Here is a 22,752-nt window from a genome sequence, read left to right as displayed (position 1 = left end):
GTGAGTGAATGCATGTATCCATGCTCAGACACAGTAGTGACATCCGTGGTGCGTATCTTTTGCATATATTGCATGTTGGTGTCATTAGCGGAGTGAGCGGTAGCACCCATGTCCGCCAGGTGGACATACCAGTTGATTTGTATTTGAGGGTTCCAGGACATGCCGTTGAGGTCTGGTGTCCCATGGCATGACATGTGTGGTGGTCTGCATGCTCTTGCCCTGTTTGTATGATGTACAGGATCCACAGACACCCACGGATCTATGATGTGTGGTAGGGGTGGTTGGTGTACAGGATGGGTGCTACATGTCAATCGACTGTAAGGGACGGTGTGACTTTGAAACCTTCAGTACGTGAGTGTGTCACTTAGGTTAACATCTCTTCCCTCTCTCTTCCAGCTTTGGCCGAGGGCACTGAGACACAGACGACGGAGATGAGTGGTGGCAATGCATCCGGATCCGAGATGACACACACGCAGACTGACACTGAAGAGGGCAGCCACGGAGACGGGGACAGAACCGTCCCTGAGGACTCACATGTGGAGACACCATCGTCCTCATCCTCAGAAAGTATTGGTGAGTCATCACTGTTGTCACAGACAGGGAGTGGGCAATCAACACCTTCAGTCTGGACACAGCACAGAGGGCCCACACTGCCACCCACTGCAACATGTACTGCTCGTGCTCGCCAGAGGAGGGGGAGCAGAGTTGCCTTCGGTGCAGGAACCGCTGCCCCTGCCCCTGTGACACAAAGTAGTGCACTTTGTGCAGAGGCTGTTGATCTGCTGCGACAGCTGTGTGTAGGGCAGACCAACATGATCAATGCATTCCAAGACCTCAATAGGAAGTTGGGGCAGGTGGTGACATTCATGGAGGGGATGCATGGCGATGTTGCTGGTCTCCACAGAACAGTTCAGTCATTGGCAAACACTGTGTCCTCAGCCATTGTACAGTCGCATAGACAGGGTGCTACTTCTGTACCACCATCCACACCACTTGATGTTACGGGGGAGAGTGAGTCATCAGACCAGGCCTCTTATTCAGGTTATTACACTAGGAGCAGCCACAGGCAGCAAGGCAGTGAACGGAGGGCACAGACACCATCCCCTAGGACTGTGATATCTTTCTCCGAAGACGACGTGAGCAACACTGGAGTTCACACACAGGATCATCAAGGGGTGTTGGTGGAAATGGCTTCACATGCTACACAGGCATCCCCCACAAAAGGGCCTACCAAGCCAAGGGCACCTCCCAAGAGCAGGGACACTCCCAAGGACAAGGACACTTCCAAGGAAAGGGCACCTCCCAAGAGCAGGGACACTCCCAAGGACAAGGACACTACCATGGAAAGGGCACCTCCCAAGAGCAGGGACACTCCCAAGGACAAGGACACTACCAAGGAAAGGGCACCTCCCAAGAGCAGGGACACTCCCAAGGACAAGGACACTTCCAAGGAAAGGGCACCTCCCAAGAGCAGGGACACTCCCAAGGACAAGGACACTACCAAGGAAAGGGCACCTCCCAAGAGCAGGGACACTCCCAAGGACAAGGACACTACCAAGGAAAGGGTACCTCCCAAGAGCAGGGACACTCCCAAGGACAAGGACACTACCAAGGATAGGGCACCTCCCAAGAGCAGGGACACTCCCAGGGGCAAGGTAGCTTCAAAGGAGAGGGACACTACAATGGACAAGTCTGCACCCAGGGACAGGGCACCGGCAAGGGATCAGGGACATTCCAGGGACAGGACACCTCCTACGTCCAAGGCACATCCCATGGCCAAGGGTTCTCCTGTGGACACGAGCACCATCAAGGACAGGCATGTATCACCCCTGGCTGCACTGAGGATGATGTTTAAGGAACGTACAACACATGTGTCAGCGGTGGAGTCCCCCCATACCTCTACTCCCATCCACGCCCCACAGAAGCAGAGGAAGGAGTACACTGTTGTTGCATCCCCCATTACACATGATGCAGAGGGCAGAAGGCAGGCCCACAGGAAACGGCAGGCAGGGTCCAGCACGTCCCCAGAGAGCAGACCCCCACCAGCACATGATCCACCTTTGATGGGTGATGTTTCAGATGAGCCCGCACCACTTACCAGTCCAGTCATGCCCAGGGTGCCCTTCCATATTACTAAGAAACGTAGACACACACCATTGACATCTGCCCACCCCAATGTCGCTCCAGTACAGCTGTCCCCAGCTCCCAGAGCCACCCTGCCTCCTGGCCCATACAGCCCTGTGGCTCATCATTTCTGTGGTCCTAGTGGGTCAGCTGCAGTTCACTCTCATGTGTCAGATAGTGGCACTGTGTCTATTGTACGCTGTCATGCATCATGTAGTAGCACTGTGTCAGTTCTGCCTTCTCCTGTTGCAGGTACTGGCACTGTGTGTGTCCGCCACTCTCATGTGTCAGATGCAGGCATGGTATTTGTTGGTCAGTGTACAGGGACATGTCCTGGCAGTGTGTCTGGGTCTATGGCTCATGTGTCAGTCAGTAGATCTGTGGCTGTGTCTCACACTCCTGTTTCTGGTGCTGGCGGTGTGTCTGGGTCTAGGGCTCATGTGTCAGTCACTACAGCTGTGGCTGTGTCTCACACTCCTGTTTCTGGTGCTGGCGGTGTGTCTGGGTCTATGGCTCATGTGTCAGTCAGTAGATCGGTGGCTGTGTCTCACATTCCTGTGTCTGGTGCTGGCGGTGTGTCTGGGTCTATGGCTCATGTGTCAGTCAGTAGATCGGTGGCTGTGTCTCACACTCATGTTTCTGGTGCTGGCGGTGTGTCTGGGTCTATGGCTCATGTGTCAGTCAGTAGATCGGTGGCTGTGTCTCACACTCCTGTTGCTGGTGCTGGTGGTGTGTCCGAGGCGAGTAGTTCAAGCAGTCAACCAGATTCTGTGGTGTGAGGTTTAGTTGCCATCACTCACATGTCATTTTACTTTGTGTGTAGATTGACGAATGTGACCACCTAGATATTATTATTGTCCTTGTCACGGGTCGCTTGAGACACGTACTTGGGTAGCCAGTGATGTACCTGCTCTGTTGGCCACAATGCCCTGTTGCTGTTCTGATACTGCATTCTGCCCTCTCATATGCTGCAAATGATGTAGCTGTTCTGTGCAATGGACTGCCGATGCACTTAGCCCCTCTCATGTGCTGCCAATGATGTACCTGTTCTGTGCAATGGACTGTTGATGCACTTACCCCCTCTCATGTGCTGCCAATGATGTAGCTGTTCTGTGCAATGGACTGTTGATGCACTTAGCCCCTCTCATGTGCTGCCAATGATGTAGCTGTTCTGTGCAATGGACTGCTGATGCACTTAGCCCCTCTCATTTACTGCCTCTGATGTACCTGCTCTGTTGGCCACAATTCCCTGTTGCTGTTCTGATACTGCAGTCTGCCCTCTCATATGCTGCCAATGATGTAGCTGTTCTGTGCAATGGACTGTTGATGCACTTACCCCCTCTCATGTGCTGCCAATGATGTAGCTGTTCTGTGCAATGGACTGCTGATGCACTTAGCCCCTCTCATTGACTGCCTCTGATGTACCTGCTCTGTTGGCCACAATGCCCTGTTGCTGTTCTGATACTGCATTCTGCCCTCTCATATGCTGCCAATGATGTATCTGTTCTGTGCAATGGACTGCTGATGCACTTAGCCCCTCTCATGTACTGCCTCTGATGTACCTGCTCTGTTGGCCACAATGCCCTGTTGCTGTTCTGATACTGCATTCTGCCCTCTCATGTGCTGCCAATTATGTAGCTGTTCTGTGCAATGGACTGCTGATGCACTTAGCCCCTCTCATTTACTGCCTCCGATGTACCTGCTCTGTTGGCCACAATGCCCTGTTGCTGTTCTGATACTGCATTCTGCCCTCTCTTGTGCTGCCAATGATGTAGCTGTTCTATGCAATGGACTGCTAATGCACTTAGCCCCTCTCATTTACTGCCTCTGATGTACCTGCTCTGTTGGCCACAATGCCCTGTTGCTGTTCTGATACTGCATTCTGCCCTCTCATGTGCTGCCAATGATGTAGCTGTTCTGTGCAATGGACTGTTGATGCACTTACCCCCTCTCACGTGCTGCCAGTGATGTACATGATCTGTTGTACCCAGTGCCCATGCTCCTGGATGTTCTGATATTATGCACCTATTATGTTGAATAAAGCTAATAAATCATGTTTTGTTGTTTGTCGTTGTCATTCCTGGTTGTGTACTTCAATTGTGTTTATTTTGGTGCGATCGTCAATGTATTTCCTGTGACATGACACTCCCCCTTCCAACGTCACAGCCCTGGCAGGTACTCCCCTTCCGACAGCAATTGGTGGGTTGTCGTACCTGCGTCGTCGTCGATGATGGTCCATGACTTGCTGGTGGTGGAGCACGAAGAGTATCGGAAATGCGTGCAGCGCTGGGTCCATGAAGGCGATCTGCTTGTGGTGTGTATCTCCGCTGTGGTGATTCCGCCGTGTTCAGGCAGGTTGTTTTTCCGCAGCAAATTTATGTGTGTTTTCCACCATCCTGATTTGGAGGACGGTTGGAGACGTCATTCCGTACGGCAGTGTGTCTGGATTGGTCACGTCCGCCGCGGGGTCGGGTGTAGTTCCGGGGCGGTGCGTGCTCTTCCGCTGCGTACGGAAATTTGTCAGTGTTTCCCATCCTAATATGACGGACGGAGTGTCCGCGGCAGGCGGACAGAAAAAAGGCTTTTTCCGCCTACTCCAGGACGGCGGTCGTCCTTCCGTCCGCCATCCTAATCGACCCCATGGTTTGGAGTTATATTGATGAAGTGTGTAAGAGGTCCCACCTTTAGCTGCCTAGCTGATGGACCATCACCCCATGCTCTTAGCCTAACAGTCCCCTCAGGTGACAAATTTGGCCCAGTAGCTTCAGCAGGCCCGACACTGAGAAATGTGACTGCCATAATTCAAATCAGTAATAGGCACTGCAGATCAACCAAGTGCGCAATGGCCATGAAGGAGTACTGAGAGTCTGATGAAGAATAAGGTTCTGCATTGGTGGCTTTAGCTGGAATAACGGTATAGAGTGGCAACTGTGCAGAAACATCCTTTTGTGCCCTAATTTGTTAAAAGTCTGTCCAAGAGGGGAGAGAGCTCTACCTGCAGCATCTCCCTGAAACTAGAACAACAATCCTGCACAAGGTGTTCAGCTCTGGACTGGTTTAAGGCCACCTCTCTATCTCCTGTGCTCCCTGCCATGGAGGATGACATGGAGGTGGACTGGGGGATGATGGTTGGGAAGGGGATTAAAATACAAGGAGTTGAGGTAGACCTTGTGGTCATACTTGGACAGGGCTGGTCCGTAATCTCTTGTACCACCCTGTGTCTGTTGCATAATATTCTTACTCCCTCTTTCAAGCTTTGAGCTCATCTTTAAATTACTGACACCTTTTACTGGAATTAACAGGATAGTGGTTTTAATACTTGGGGTGATCACAACTTCCATTGTTGTCCCCTGCCCCAAGTATGGGTTCTGAAGCACCAGCTGCATCAACAAAAAGGCTACTGTTAGTGGAGATCAAACAGATGTCAAGCCCAAGGGTAGCTCCACAACCTCAGGAGCATGAGTTGCAGGTATTGAGCCCAGGGCAAGGCAATCTTGGTACAAATGGCCCCCATGGCCCTCTCCAACATACTGTTGATTGAAGTGCATTTCACAAGAGGGGCAGAAACAAGCTGGCCGCTGAGTCTTTTTTCTTCCTTTTTTATTACAAAGATGAACTCATCAAGACAGGGGAGAGTTCATGCAACTATCAATGCAAGCCTAATCACCAGGGATACAGGCACAAAGAGTTAAATGCAGAAGTACTTTGAAGAAGCAGAAGCAAGAGAGGTGGCCCATCCCAGCCTCCTTCAGGCTCCGACAGGCGTGGATGGGCCCACCCTTGGGCCAGGCTTTGCCCAGGTCCGATGTACGCTGGGGTACTTATGAAGCACTTATGAGCGTTAGTTCAGTAGGGCCACCTCCTCCTCATTGTAGGGTCCTGGAGGCTCCTGGGGGATGTAGTCTCACCCTAACAGGGCAACAAAAGAGTGTGGCAAAATTTACTCCAGCACCGCAGAACGCACAAATTGCTTCTGAGAATGAGTTGTGCGGGGTCCCCTCCTCCTGGCCACGGGCTCCTGAAGGATGCTGGGAGATGTAGTCCCACCCCAGCAATTGCAAAAAAATAGCATGGCAATATTTGAATGTAGTCGTGGACCCCCTGAGTAGTCTTTACGGACGCCCAGAGCTTCTCGCACCACAGTTTAGGAACCAACTATGTATTAAATACACTTTCTGGGTAGATTATTGCACAACCTCCATCTTGTGCTTTGTAAAATTATGACAATCAAAAATGGAACCTGCAACTTAGTAATCACACACTCACATCCATATGGTACATAACATGCTCTCAACATGTACAAAGGATGTCAGGGCAAGTGTCTGAGTGTCTCATATATGCAGAACTTTATAAAAGTGGGCCAACATGTTCTACACTCCTTCTAAGTCAGAGAAAACCAGGACATGTACAGTAGCTCCAAGTTAGTTAGATTGTATGGTTGGTGCTCCCCTCCAGGTCTCAGAAAGAGGGCCTGGACCTCAAAGTCAAACCAGGCCTAGGCCTCAGTGCATATGACCATTTAAGGCCTCATTAATGAAAAGTGTTGCATCGGTTTCACAAAGCAGCGATGCAAAACAATTCTCAGTGCACCCTCCTTGCGGCACCACAGGTGCACCATATTTAAAGTACGGCGCATCATGTCACAAGGACTTACAGATACGTCAGTATTACTAACGTGTTCTGTATGCGCAAAAGTAGCGCATTTCTGGGGTGTGTCTTAAAACAGACCCAACTCCATCAGTGTGTCATTTCACATAGGGCAAGCCCCATGTGAAAGGGCCTGCATCACCCACATGCCTGCCATGAGGAAGGCGCAAGGTGTTCACGCAATGACATCCTAGAAGTGGCACACTGAAATCTTATAGACTTCCAGGTGCCTCTTCTATGAGGCTTTGATGCGGGGGAACACCCACCCTGCACATTATACATGATGCTGGTATAATTGAAGGCAGTGGTTTACAAAGCGATGCATCTGCCTAGATGCATCACATTGTAAATAGTTATTAAAAACCGTAACAATTAACATAAAACAACGTTCTGCAAACATTAATTTAAAATAATTACAAATTTACATAAAAATGTCCCTTCATTTCGTAAACTCAGCATAAAACGTATAAAAGACAATTCATGAATCAGTATTTACATATTTCACAATCTTTATAAAAGAACCTATAATGTGAATATGTGGAACTAGACATTACCTACTTCTATCTATTATCTGCATCCCTTTTTTTTTTTACAAAAGAAAAAAATGCATCCAACTAGCTTCTAGCCGTGAGTCTAAAAACTATGAATGGCAGTAGTTCAATAGGTGATATATGTAACTCAAGTAGTCAGCGCTCACACCTGTTTCATCTCCTCCTCATTTTATCACTTTCGTCCCAAATTGAGATTATCTCATTAAAGTGCTGCTGCTTTCAATAATTTATCATGAGCTTGTAAAAACTTTATCATTCTACAATTCATTTGGGGGTCGGTTGGATCCAGACCTTTAATGATGGCGTATTCCACAATCCAGGAAGACTTTCTTTAAAAAATGGACATGCTCTAATTGCAGCTTCTTGCAATGGCACATTAGATTAAATAAGTCTTCCTTTTTGTAGCCACAAAGATGGCATTGTTTTGACTCAATATGCTTCCAATGTTGCTCGTCGGCCAGGGTAGGAAATTTGCCAAAACGCACTGCCATTAGTTATTTTTTAATGTAGATCGAGAACGTAGTGTCTAAGTAGGCCGCCGGTTTAGGAGTTTTATAGTTGTTAATCACTGTCCATGAATGAGAGCGATGGGAGAAGGTGCCTTTATCTGTTAACAACGAATTAAATGTTGCTGCTCTGTTTAGTGCCAGCTTAAATGTTAAGAAAGGCATATTTTTATTCCAAAGATTAGTAGAACATGTTGCCTCCAGTGCACTGGTCAAACATTTGTTGGCCTGCGATTTTTTTTGCATTTCCAATTCTAGCCATAAGAATTTGTTGAGGCTGTTTTCCCCTACGCTTTCCTTGATTCGGTACCACACCTTTATATATGTATAAAGTCTGACCAGTGATTCATTCATTAGTCCAAATTCTAATCGCATTTGCGCAGGCGAAGCGGTCATGGGAATTTTAAGAACCTTTTTATAGATTTTTGTTATTAATTTATTAAGAATTTCTGAGTCCTTTCCGTGCATGGCTGCGCTGGCATAAGATAAGGTTGGCAGTGCTTTACCAGAGGTAATCGTCAGGAGTGGCCTTAGGGATGGCCCTACCAACTTCTTTGCCAATGACCTAAACGCAAATATTAAGGCCCCCGCTCTCTGTGTCATATAATGTTTCTGGTCACGTAGAGAAAACTTATCATCTATGTAGTATCCCAAGTACTTATAGCTGGATACTTTTTCCAGTTGTTTGCCTTCTAGCTAGATGTTGTATTGTGGGGCTAGTCGAGTGGTAAAAAGCATTGTTTTTGTTTTAGATGAATTAAGTTCCAACTTATTTGTAGACAGAAAATCTGGGAGTTCACTTAGGAGCCTAGTCAGACCAACTTTCGTTAAGCTCAATAGCACAATGTCGTCTGCAAAGGCAAGGTGAGAGAGCTGTAACTTGCCTAATTTCAGAGAATGTGAGCTGGTACTATCAAGTTTTCCAGAAAGATCTGATATGAACAGGTTAAATAGATGCGGGGCCAGTACGCATCCCTGTTTTAAGCCAATAGTTGTATACACTTTTCTTGAGATTCTAGCACCATCCCCGAGTTTCACTTGAATCCAGGTATCTGTGTAGAATAATAACAAACCCCTCAATATTCTCTCTGGTATTTCCCATGCTTTCAACTTTGCCCACAGCAGAATCCGGTCCACACTGTCAAAAGCAGCTTTTAATTCTATGAAACACAGGTGCAAGTCCTGTTTCTCGCGCTTACATTTTTCTGCTATCATAGTGATTGATAGGATATTCGAGATAGTTCCAATCTCTTTCCTAAAACCTGTTTGATTGATTGGGATCAGATTACGTTCCCCGACCAATTGACCAGATCTTCCAGAATTAATGAGGCAAAATATTTAGCTTCTGCATCCTGTAGGGCATTTAGCCTGTAAATAGTTGGGCTTGTTCTTTCTCCTCCTTTGTAAATGGGGGTTATGATCGATCCTTGCCAGCTGTCGGGTACTTGATTATTAATCTCTACATCAGCATAAAGTTTCTCTAAATGTGAGCTCCAGTATTCAGAGGCGTGTTTATAGATCGCTTGTGGAATGCCGTTCGGGTCTGGAGCCCCATCGCTTTTGTCTTTGTTTATTATGTTTGCTATATCCTCTGCTGTGTAAACGACGTGATTTGTTACTGGGACTAAGTCTTGCATAAATGATTGACTCAGATCTGTTGGTAGTGATTGACAGCCGCCTTCGTCCATTAATTTTAATTTATTTGAGGTTACTGTTGTTGGTTGTTTCTGTTGAGTATTTGGTGACATCTGTTTAAATTTCTGTGAAAGAAAGTTGACCCATTCCTGGCTCCTGAATGTTCGACATTAGGATGTTTCGATGCCTAGTCAATTGATTTATCATATGCCAAAATTTGTTCGAGTTTGGATGCCTTATGCTGAAAATCAGTTTGGTCCAAAAGCTCTCTGTTTTCCCTTTTTTGAGTTCCCAAATCTTCTTTTTGTATTGTTTTCTTAATGGACGAAATGTCTCCAATGCTGTCCCTTCTATGTTTTTTGATTGTAACTTCTTTTGTGTTCTTTTTAAATCACTTTTTAGATCTTGCACCTCTTTCGGGAGATCTATAATTGGATAATATCTTTTATCCTTCACCTTTGGTGCTTTCATTTTCATCTTTACTTTGCCTAAGAAAAGAGACCTGCCTTAAATCATATTCATAGGTTCATTTGCCAATTCAGCCAGGGTATCTTTTATTGTTGAGAACCACTCAGTTTTGTTTGTATTTGTCCATGTAATACATTTTAAATTAGTTGTGTTTATTTGGCCCTCTGGTATATTGGTGGATTGAACTCTTTCAACATGAAAGTTAAATTCGATGTGTTGGAACGCGTGGTCACTCAAGGGGGTGTAGTCTATGTAAAAACAGACCAGTAATGGCATTAGTGAAAGACTTATAATTGTGAAGTCGAGTATCGTTTGTGCCCTAGGGCCATAGTGTGTTTTTTTCGGTGGGTTGTCTTCTTCTGTCCTCCCGTTAAGCACTCAAATGCCTTGAAATTCGAGATCTATTACCAATTGCTGGCACAGTCGATCCTTATGAACCTTCGCCCCAGCTTGAGATTGCTGTGGGACACACCAATATGTGTTATCTGCTGTCAAGATTTCGTCTTCATCCAGCGTGAATATCAAGTTAGAGTTAAAATCTCCAGTCACCATTAAACACCATGTGGTCTTGGGGCAGCGTAAGCCTGAAATTGCTTTGCTTAAGTGAGCATTTTTTTCCTTTTTAATTCGGAACTTCGGTTGTGTATAATAGTTAATCAATATTATCGTTCTTCTATTGACTGTGTTTTGATCCGAGAATTTAATACGTTGTATACTAGGGTCAGGAGATTTCTGCTGTTCGGTTTTAATTTTTAGAGCAGTGGATACGTAGACTGTCAGTTCGCCTATTGCACGGCCAAATTGCTTCCATTTTTCTGCTGCTACAATATAATGAATGAAGCCTGCTATCGGGAGATCTTCTTGTGACCATGTCTCTTACAATGCAATTACGTCACAATTTGCCCATTCCTTTAGAGGAAAATCCTCCACGAGTAGTGTCCTTGCCCCAGCTATATTCCAAGATAACATATGTATACTTCCAGATTCAGCGTAGTCCTCCCTATCTTTCTTTTGTCAATTACTCCTCTTATTGCTAAGTAAGCTGGGAAGCCAATTCCATTGATCTAAGTTTGAATTGAACTCCTCATGAGGGTCATTAACTGCTCTCTCTGGGGACTGGCATGTATGACTCCTACCTTTAGCATTTTGTAATATTGAGTAGACCTGTGTTTGTGCTACCGTCTTGTCTGTGTTTGCTGTGCGTGAAGTTCTTCCAAGGGAAATGGATAGCAGGGAATATTGGGTGCTGATATTTGTATGCCCCAGGTTAGAAACATATCCGAACTTTTTAATATCATTTGCGCTAGCTCTGGCGTTTTCCATGTGGTTAATGTTTGTTCTTTAGTTACTTCATTATTCCCCGGAAGAAATTGGAGAGCTATGAGATCTGCCGATTGTATGTTCCTTAGTTCAATAATTTCAGCCATAAGTTTCAAAATATTGCTTCTATTCAGAGTGTCGTGCCTGCCCTCCGTTTCATATTCAGGTGTCCATATTATCTGTTGATGTATCTCCTTGTGCTGCAGTGTTCCCCTTTTTATGTCCTTAGCTTCATGATTCTTCAAATGCGATTTGCCCTGATTTGATATACAGAAGCTTAATTGGCCTTTTATCAAGCTGCATTGCTTTGCTGCATTGAGTCGTGATATTGGGGTTTGACGTGCTGTTGAAGGGCATTGGTCACCCGCTTCTTTCACTGTCTGTAGCGATGAGGAAATCATTTTCTCTTTCTCTACTTCTGTACTCATTTCCGTAATTGTTAGAATATTTACATTATCTATTTCCCTGTTTACTGCAGGTTCCCATGTCGATTTTTGGGCATTCAGCTGGGTTTGTGGCTTTGATATCGCTTTTAACTCAATTGTTTTTAGATGTCCCTCTGTATGGTTGCTTCCTGTACCTATTTCCCTTTCTTGCAACTGCAATCTCATTGGGGTAGCTGTTGTCTGTGTTTTATACTCCTTATGGCAATGGCTAACCGCATCGTCTGCCAGTTTAGTAATCTGTGTGCTTTTTTCACAATTTCCTATCTTAACTACGGATTTACCCGGTAGCACCACCTTCTGGAAGTCTTTCGTTGCTTGTGAAGAACAAACCTCGCCTTCCGTTATGATTGAACCCTTAAGTTCCTTTTCCGGAACCTGAGTTGTGTTAATATACTTATCTCCTGTTCCTTCAGTAGAAGAGGCGGAGTTATGTAAAGATCTGTCTAGTCTAGTTTCAGAGAGAAGTTCTTCTTGCGGTCCTCCTGCTTTGGATTTAGAAAAGATAGAGTATACTATAACGCCACGCCGAGGCTCTGAGACAGGTTTTTTGTTTCTTGCTTTCCTTTCCTTCTTTCTTTTTCTTCTTGATTGTGTTGGCTTAATTTCTTGTTGGCCAATTGTATCGTTCGTTACTATTGCGCTATTAGTTCCTTTGCATTCCGGCTATGGAGGTTTGAGCTTTATTCTTTTGTTCTAGTCAGGAATTTGTAACTACTTGTGATTGTGTCTGATTTGTAGAGGCTCCAGATTGTTCTGTATAAGCTTTCCTTGACTTAAATGCCGGGGTGATCAAACGTTTGTTCAAATTGAGTATCTGTTCTAACATTGTTGATAATGAACTTAATTTGTCTAAAATTGGCCCACATGTACAGGCTGCTTCCTGTGGGGGATAAACTGTTTGTACTCTTTTAATTAGATTGCTTAAATTGTCCAGTTTCGTGTTTATTCCAGCTATACATGATGCAATGACATTCATTAAATCTATTTGTATATCCAATTTGTCTGATTGCATTATCAAAGTTGCTGTTGACGTTTGCAACGCTTGCAATAACGGTGTAACGAAATCAAGTTGCCCAGCAGTATTGCTAATGTTGACATTTACCCCATTTTTGGAGTTTTGCAGGATCTCTCAATTTGTTTTGGTGATGTATTGTATCTGGAGTCTATTATCCTGCATAGACTACCGCTGTGACAAGTACGAAATATTTTATTCTCCACTTCTTCACTTCCTTGGGCCTCCTCCATTATCTCCTCTATGTCGACTGAGGATTTGTTTACCAGAGGCTCATCCATGTTAGCAAGGGACAAACATGAGTTTAGCCATAGGTGTGCGAGATCCTCAGTACTTGAGTGTAGAGATTGTGAGCTAATTATTTGATCATGCTTTGTAGCTTGGGAAGTGAGACTCGTTGTGATGTTAAGATCTTGAGTCTTTTGAGACTTTTGGATTATAACCACACCACCTGGGGAACTTTCTCCCTTGGTTATACTCGGAGCGAGTGGTAGCTCTTGCTGCTCTGTTGTAGTATTAGTATCATTTGATGCCATATGTACTGTCGCTGTTGTTGTAAAGGTATTTTGTATTAGCATTTCCCTAGTTGGATTATTTTTGTCTTGTTCTCTGATTGCTCACTCCTTTTGAGTGAATTACAATTCTCAATAAAGGTTGAGTTTGATTTCTCCAGAGTAATTGTTTGAATTTCATCTTCCCCCTTTGGGTCTTTCCCCAATGGGTGTTTTGAGGGTGCCAGCGAAGTCATCAGACCCGATATTTCCCCTGGAGTTGCGCAGAAAGATGATCCGGAATTCTTTAAAAATTGAAATCTCAGATTTTGTGTAATTTCTTTGTTTGATTTAACTATTTCAAACAAGGAGGCTATTGGCGAGATTAACGGGCTCTTTAGAGTGTAACTTGCCTCGTTTACGTTTATTGTTTTCCCGACTTTTTTCCTTTTAGAGAGTCCCTTAAGGGCGACAGCCTTCCCTCCCGATGTTTTCCTCACCCTGCCAGAACACATGGTTGCTCTGGCTCTGCTCCTCACACCACGCTCCGCACTCCGCGCTTAGCCTCGGCTGCTCGGAAAACCAGCGCTGGAATCAATCAGCAACACCAAAAACTATATTGGTGAATCCCGCATCCTGCCACTAAATTAATCAAAATGCGGCTATGGCCTCTTTGTATCCAAGAATCAGGGTTTCTGGGCTCCTGCCACTTGTGTGGCCTGAGCACAGCAATGCAATGTTAATAATAATGTTAATAATAAAATCTCGAATCCTGCCGCTTAGGAAGTTAGCTCACGGCTACTGCTCAGTCCAGCTGTCAGCTCCTTTCAGCTCCTGCCACCAATGTAAAGCGCTGACTTCTGCCCCGGGGATTCACTATTTTCACGGCTCCTGCCGATTAGAAACTCCTGGCGGCTACTGCCGCGATAGAAAGAAAGAGGTAGAAGAATTGCTCCCTACCGTCAAAATTGCACGCAGGCAGCAGGGCTGGGAATGCTGAAGGCTGAAGGCAGCCACTGCGGGCCGCCACGGGTGAAGAAGACCAACGGCTCTGAACCGCTTCCGGGTTCCACGGTCCGCGGCTCCAAGCTCTGCTCCAAAAGCTCTCCTGGAGACTCTGCCACACGCCGCCACACACCACCCACCGCACACCGCCAGCAGCTCCCGGTCCTAAGAAACACTGGGCTGCTTCCACGGTGGGGTCGGGGGGCTCAGGCACAAACTCCGGACCGAGAACAAAGAAACAAGCTGCAGCCGTCACAGCCACAGCCGCAGTCGCCGCCGGACCAGCTACACGCCATAACACCGCAACACTGTGCAGCTCAACCGGAATAGGAACTTCACCCTGTAAATAGGGTGCAACATGGCTCACTTTTTACGCCGCTGGTGCGTCACAAAAGTGACACACTGCCGGCTCAAAAGTGTTGCTAGTGCTCATAAATAAGCTCCTTAGTATGTGAGCATGTCTGCAAAAATTCAGAATATCATATCACATATAGTTGGGTCATTCATCACAGGGTATACGCTAGCATACCATGCAGGGATCATTTACGTCCTAGTACCCACCCTACCCACAATGGTTAGATAGAAAATTGAGTTCTAAATGCAAAATGGTGTATCGTGTGTTTGAGGGTTGAAATCACTCGCCACTTGGCACACTAGCAACCTGGGGTTAGTGTGTCCTCCCCTCTTTACGATACTGTGCTATTACACCAAATTCAAATGAGCTGGTTTATGGCACTAGATATGTCAAAAGTGAATTCCTGTCTAGTGCACTTAGTTTCTGAGAACATTTCAGGGGATGTACTCTCATACAACTAGGATTTTCTATTGGCAACATTACAGACTCTTTGTTTGGGGAAGTCTGTCCTGAGCCCGGCATGGCCATGGTTTAAAACCTGTGTTCATTTTGGCCTATTTAGTGTACTAATCACTCCCAAACGCATGTGAAAGATCACTTGTTAGGTAGGACAAAGTGAAAGGTGGAAGTATTTTGCACCACACTCAAGCTAACTGCAGTTCTTGCCTGATCTGATAGTTTCAAGGTTTATACAGGTTATAATAGTTTCTCACAATATGTGCATATTCTTCATCAATATTATACTTTTCAGGAATAACAACACATTTGTGGACTAATGTCACATGGTTGTTCTAGGATGGGGATTTTAAAGGATCAAGCTGTAACCCTACATATCAATAATAATGACCCTCAATTGAAGGTATACATTGTTCTAGATACATGTTGCCCATTGTGGTGAGGATTACTGAGCATATTCTTATTTTGATGTGTTTTCGCATTTTTATTTGCAGGCTGATTGCCACAACACAGATGGAGCCAACCGATGCCAGGAAAGCATTTCCATGTTTTGATGAGCCAGCTATGAAAGCTACCTTCAACCTCACCTTGATTCACAATCCACAACTGGTGGTGGTTTCAAACATGCCTGTTATAAGTAAGTTAGAGTCAAACGTTATCAGCATTCAAAACTAAACCAAATGGTTAGTGTCTTCTTTTATACGTCTCTGAACTGTAAATCCTGTTGCTGATCCTGAAGAAGATTTGTCCTGTTGCCCTAATCTGACTGGAAATATTCATTAAGCTTGTTCCAGGCATTAAAGAAATTCAGATGTAAAACAAAAAAAACAATCTACCCCAATGAAGTGGGTTATTTATTGTGGTAGAGTTAGGTCCACCCCAAGTATTAAAACTTGCTTTCTTGAAGTTAGCTAAAGCAGCCCTATTGCATCCTCTTCTGACAAGCGGAGCCAAGCTGCTCTGTTGAGGAGGCAGGAAGTGGCCTGGGCTGAAACAATAGAAGGATTTGGTGGGAGGAGATCAGATGCCTGCAGATGACAGGACTGGAAGGGGTCTGGGTAGCCAAACTGGTCTTCAACGGGAGAAAGACAGAGAGTCCAGGATCCAGGCCTACCCCTACATCATGCACCCCCAGCTTGATGGGAGCCCTGGTAATTGAATAAGGAGAGGAGTTGAAAGGGGAGTGTAGGGAAAGGTTAGCCACACCTGTGGGTTGGGTTAGCCGGACCTTAACCTCCAGAAGATATTTTTTCCATTATGATTTTTTGGGAGAAGTGCAGCAATATGTCACACTTCCAAGGAAGTGGTGAACACAGAGGTTTGCAACTTGAACCCCATTGGTTAGGGGTGCCCCCTCCTGTCAGGCCAGAAAACTGCAATAAATATGGGAGAGCTGCACAGCCTCTCAGATCCCTGCTTGAAGAAATCTGATGGACTTCCCTGCTGAACCGGTGGTCTGCATAAAGAAAGGACTGCACTCCCAAGGATTGCACCTGCTGCACGCTCAGAGCTTCACAAAAGAGGACTTTGCCTGGCTTCTTAGTAAAAGTAGTGGACTCCCTGAAAGAAACAGTTATTAAAGTGTTACAAGACATCACCAGCAACAGCTCCACCAAGACAAGACCATCTGATCAGCCTCATCTGGACTTGGAAGGATTTGCCCAAGTGCATTGTGGGAATTGTAGTCCCAAACCTCTATGAGGCAACTCTGAGCTTGTGGACCCTTGGCTGGTGTTGCGAGCACTCAATTACTCAAAGGAGACCTTCTGGAAGAAGATCCAGAAGTTTGACAACATTAGAACAAGTTTTTTTTTTTTGTCCTCATATGCTTCTCCTCACCCCGTACCGTCTTGGTTCCACCCTGGGGTAATTTCATCTCATATGGTAGAAATAGTGCTGTTGGGAGCAAGTGTATCACGCTCACCCTTCCTCCTATAAGCAGACCTTCCACCGAGATTCTGGAGAGGCTTAATCATAGGATTTTATTGTTCTATTTCACCTAAGTCTTAGCCCCCCTCACCATCACCCATATTGTTGTAAGAACGGAGTCCAAAATCTGTATCTCTTTTCGTTCCGACCAACCATATCTAGCTTTGCTATAGCTCTCATAGCTCTTAACCAATTCAAGTCTGATGGAGGGTCAACAGATACCCACATCCTACAAATTTCCCTCCGAGCCACCAGTATGCCAAAAACAACAGCTTTGCTTTGTCATTAAGGCCCTTACCTTGTAAGTCAGCTCTTCCCGTCATAACAAGTTCAGGGCGTACCTCCAGTTGTTGGCCCAATACGGCAGACAGGCATTTACTCACTGCTTTCCAGAAGTCCTCTATCGCAGGGCATGTAACAAACATATGCAAGTCGTCTTCGTTCGGGGCACTACATTTGGAACACCTCACTGTTCCGCCATCCTTGAATTTCGCCAATTTTTTTGGTGACCAATACGCCCTGTGAAGAGTGAACAAGTGGTTTCTCCTTAAATTCGCCGGTTTTACCACCTTGTAAAGAATCATCATAGACACTTGCCATTGGTCCTCAGTCGCGATCCTCTGCAAGCACTCTCCCCACAGGGTCTCAGGCAATGTAAAAGGTCCATCTTCTATTTCCACTATTGACCAATACCACATTGCCACTTCTTTTTTGATTGAGGTCTCCAAGGCTAGCTTTCCTTCAAAAACATTTTAGTGCCTAATAGAATTTTCTTTCCCGACAGCCCAACTTTGTATCTGAAGATATTTAAACTTAGAGAACTTACGGCCCCACTTGTTTTCACAGTACCGCCATGGTGCTAAGCTACCTTCTAAAAACAGATCCCCCCATCTCTGAGGGCCCTCTGTTTTTAATGGCCTTGCCAATGCATCCTCGGACCAGCTCGGAGCTCTTGGTGTGTTCCAAATCGGTGCCATTGCGCTAAAATATGGTATCTTTGTTGCCCTCCTGACTCTGTACCATAACATTGCTGAGTCTTTCAGTAACATTAACCTTATTTTTTTAAAGTACTTCGGGTCGGCAAATTTGTACATAAAACCATTCTGATCGATCCTTTCCGTTCTAAGCAGTGCTGACATTAGTGTACCAATGGCTGAACTCCCTGGAGTACCCAAAAGCATTCTGCAGTTCCTCAACAAAAAAGCCCAAGAGTAGATCTGAAAATCCGGAGCTGCCAGGCCTCCTTTCAAGAGTTTTCTCCTAATCTTTTTCCAAGATAAACGCGATCCTTTGGATGCCCAAATAAAAGACCCAATCTCACTTTGCAGCTTTATGATCCCCTCCTTCTCAAACAAAAGTTGTATAGAGTCGAAAAGAAAAGTTATCTTAGGTAAAACCATCATTTTCACCAAGTTAACTCGGCCATATAATGTTAGCGGCAGGTGCATCCAGCCTTTCATAGCCTGGGAGATTTCTTTCCTAACTTTAGCAAAATTAACTTTAGTAAGTTCCTTTATGCCTTGTGTTATTCGGACCCCCAAATATCTTATCTCTGTTTTGCATGCTATATCGTCTGCATTTAAGTTCCAGGACATGATCTCAGTTTTGTCCCTATTTAAACGATATCCAGAGACCTTCCCAAATTTCTTCGTTATAGTGTCTATACAGCTCAATGATTGATGTGGTTTAAATAACTATGTCGTCCGCATATAGCCCGATCTTTCTGGCCCACCCCTGAAACTCAAAAGATGGAATCAACTCTGCCTCTCTAATTCGACACGCTAAAGGTTCTATATAAAGATTGAACAAGAGAGGAGGTAAGGGGCATCCCTGCCTTGTGCACCTCATTACTTTTATTGGCGAGGTTAATGTCCTGTTTACTAATACCCTCGAGGTAGGTGACTGATATAGCCGTGCCAAGACCGTGCCAAAATTAACCCCCATATGTAGATGTGCTAATAAAGCTTTCAAATACACCCAGTTAACACGATCAAACGCCTTGGCGGCATCCAAAGCAACTACCACCAAGGGGAGATTTTATGTTACTGCTACATCTATACTACTTATAAGGGAAAAAGTTAACTCCTTTATATACCTGCCTTTGATAAAGCCCTTTTGGCCAACCTATCTGCCAGGATCTTAACAAACAGCTTGTAGTCACTATTTAGAAGCAAAATCGGCTTATACGAATCCATGTATTTCGGGGATTTCCCAGGTTTAGGAATAACTATGATGTTCGCCTCATTTCATGATTCAGGGAGGGCCGCGTTTCCCCAAAAAATGTTGTTGAAGAGCTTCATTAATAGGGGTGTCACACTCCTTACCAGCACCTTATATACTTCAACAGGAAGCCCATCTGGGCCAGGAGCCTTCCCTTTGGTCACATTCCTAATAACCACCTCTACTTCTCCCTGCGTTATCTCTTGATTTAATGTTTCCTGAAACTCTTCTGTCAGTGGATTCAAAACCTTCACCCAATTATCTATTTCCTGTTCAGCTGGGACAAGATCCTCCCTGTACACCTCTTCAAAATACCTGTGAAAGGCTTCAGCAATATCTTTTGTATCCGTAACAAATCGTCCTGACTCCCCATCTTTCACTTCTTTAATCATGCTTCGTACCCGGTCACTCCTTGCTTTCCAGGCTAATAACTTACTTGTGCCCTCACCATATTCAAAGTGCGCCAATTGACTAGCCTCGTATTTTTCTCTAACCCTTTTGGAAACCACAGTAAGAATTTCTCTTTTCAATTCATCCAATTCTTGAACTAACTTTTCTTTAACCTCGCTACTCCCTGTATTTACTAGGTCTCACAATGGCCCCCACAACGCAAGGGATGCCTAATCTGCACCATGGGGGTGCCCAGGAGTGGACACTTCACAGGGAAAGCCAGGAAGGGTTCCCTTGCGGTATTCGTACAAGCGCCGGGAAACCCACTGCGGGTAGCTGTGCGGTATACAAGTATAAAAACATTTACATTTACATTTACATTTACCTCCTTTTGTCGAACTTCCTTTTCCAGGAGCTCTATCCTATTAAAATATACTCTTGTTTTGCTTGCAGCCAGAGCTCCCAACCTCCCCCGTAGAAAAGCTTTACAGGCCTCCCAGACAATATCAATTCCCGCTGACCCCACATTGTGTTCTACAAATACATCCAGTTCCTGCCTTAGATTCTCCATCAACTCAGAGTCGTACAAAACCGTTCGATCCAGCCTCCAGACTGAGCCCAGATCTCGAGGCCCTGTCTTGACCACTAAGGTAACTGCTGAATGATCTGACAGATGCACTCTGACATGCAAGATCTGTTTCGCTCTCCAACAATCTTATATCTATCAAAATATAGTCAATCCGTGATCTGTGGCGATATTTTTTATTATAATAGGTATAACCTAATACTTGATCTGACCTCTGCCTCCAAACATCACATAAACCAAACTGGTCCATCAATCCCTTAACCCTGTTTGACATTTTACTATTTACCTGCGCCCTATTGTTTAAAGATCTATCCAGTTTATTATCCAATACGGTATTAAAGTCACCAGCAAGAATAATATTGCCTGTAAGGCCGAGCATCTCCTTAGCTAGTTCATCTAAAGGCCCCACATCGTCCTGATTTGGACAATAATACCCTATAATATTGTCACGAGGCCATTAATTTTAATGGTTACAATCAACCATCTTCCCTTAGTGTCCACCACCTCACCCTCAATAATACAATCTACCCCCTGCCTAACCAACAGTGCAATACCTTTGGTTACCACTAATTGTGGAGTGTAAAAGACATGCTTCAGCCATCGCTGTGATCCAATATATTTCTTACTCTCCTCCCCTGTTAAGTGGGTCTCCTGCAAAATCATAATGTGTGCTGGGAGATCTCTCAGGTACTTCATAATCATATCCCTCCTGGACTTCACTCTTAGGCCGTTCACATTCCACAAAATCAGAGTCAGCTCTTCTGTACTACCCCCCATCATCCCCAATCCCCTCAAAACTCAATAGTACCCTGGTGAGAAAATAGCTCATGAGAACAATTTTTTAAAAAAATGTCCCCATACCCACCTCCGTCCCCTCTCCTGCCCCCACCTCCTTTCCCTTCTTCCCCACTCCCCCCTCCCTGGAAAACCCCACCAGCTTCCTAAGGCCCTATCAAGGCCCTTCGAGTGCCTGTTATGGGTGATGATGGTGTTTCCCCTCAACAGTTAACCTTGTTCACAGCAATAACCCTCTACTGTTGCAGGGTTTCTGTACTCACACAGAACTGTGCACAGAGGAGTGGAACCTCGGCAAATTAGGGTGTCCCAAAACTTACCTTAGCAACCAACTCACCCCTTACCGAGCTAGCTACAGTGTCTCATTGGACATATCAAACACCCAATGTTTAGACAAACCAGAACATGAACTTACAGTACCTCAGGGTACGTGGGACTCATGAACACTCTTTCGTTATATTATCATTACAAACCAGAACATGGAGTAAAGAAGACACATGTGCATTTGAAATGTTTATTTACTAATGCCGTCTTCTCAGGCGCAGTATCTTTGATAATACAAGTATACTTATTATCAGTAGCAAAATTATCAGCATAGTTACTAAGACATAAAAAGCGAATGGTGACAGCATGTTAACATGCTGTAATGAATAAGAGTTAACAACACTTATATCTCACCCTCCCTAACACATATATTATATTATTATCTAAGAAGGTCTCTTTGGGTTGTTTTAGGGCGGGCCCATACCTTAGTGTCCTAGCATGAAGGAATCACATCAGCATACACCAGCTCTCTCTGCATGTGCACCGCATCAAGTGTGTTAACAATTCTCGTGCAAAGCAATATCAATCCCGCCTCAAGCCCAAGTTGGCAAAGGCTGCACTTGTGTTATGACTATGAAGGCGTGGAGATCAGACCTCATAACAATTCCATATCGTGTTGCTCCTGAAACTTCAGCACTCTCCGTGCAGACATGGTTTATTAAACAAAACTGATATCAGAGCAATAACATATTATTCTCACATACACCACGGCAAACCACTAGGTTGAAAGCTAAGTCAACAATTAAGGGTCGTGTGCAGAAGTTGCAAGAAAGGAAAAATGGCGTTTAAATCTCAAATGTACCTATGCTAACTTAACACGATATAAGGATATATAGGAGCTATACAACACCCCCCCATGATCCGAGAACGGACTAAATAAGATAACAGAAGTGCCATCACATGAGAGCAGAATCCAATTATAAACGAGCATGAATAAAAATTCAATTATAAAAACTAATGCTAAAAAATAGCCCACAAGTATAATGTGGCTCAAGCCAATAGGCAAGCAAAAATAAAATGTCTTGACCAAAAGTCAATAAAATCAAGGAAATGCTATCAATCAGCATGTCAATTTGAGGCAGTGTCTATGATAAGACTGTATATGAAAAGTAAGCTGCAACAGCCTCCAGGAGGAAGTCACTGTCCTCATCCGAAAACAGTTCAGCCATCCAATTTAAAAGATGAAAGGAACATACGTGATCTTCCAGCACCGGATCCTCTATAACCATCAGAGGACAGCTCGGTGGGTTTTCAAGAAAACTTTGTTCCAAGAAATTTTGCGCTGCCGACAACACATCCCAGGGACCCATTAGTCCATGTGCCACCGCCAAGGCCATAATCCTTTCGTCAGAACAAACCAACTCGTGAGCAATGATAGGACTCATCAGTTGATCAAAATCGACGTCAGAAGATATTGGTCCGCAGAGACACAAATCAATGGCCCAAAGGAAATCACAGGTCAGGCAGCGAAATACAGGCTGGACACAGGTGA

General features: G+C 44.9%; 1 protein-coding gene across 1 annotated transcript in view; it reads left to right on the top strand.

The window, feature by feature from the left end:
* The window catches only part of LOC144824116 (aminopeptidase N-like), an 880,577-nt gene that overhangs the window by 160,629 nt on the left and 697,196 nt on the right, over nt 1–22,752 (top strand). Inside the window, exon 3 of the mRNA XM_078683228.1 lies at nt 15,511–15,653. Within this exon, the coding sequence (XP_078539354.1) occupies nt 15,511–15,653 (143 nt within the window). The remainder of the gene's footprint in view (nt 1–15,510; nt 15,654–22,752) is intronic.

Source organism: Lissotriton helveticus, chromosome 3_1 (assembly GCF_964261635.1).
Source record: "Lissotriton helveticus chromosome 3_1, aLisHel1.1, whole genome shotgun sequence".
NCBI lineage: Eukaryota > Metazoa > Chordata > Amphibia > Caudata > Salamandridae > Lissotriton > Lissotriton helveticus.
The sequence above is the reverse complement of the archived record's forward strand: the minus strand, read 5'-3'. Positions and strand labels throughout refer to the sequence as shown.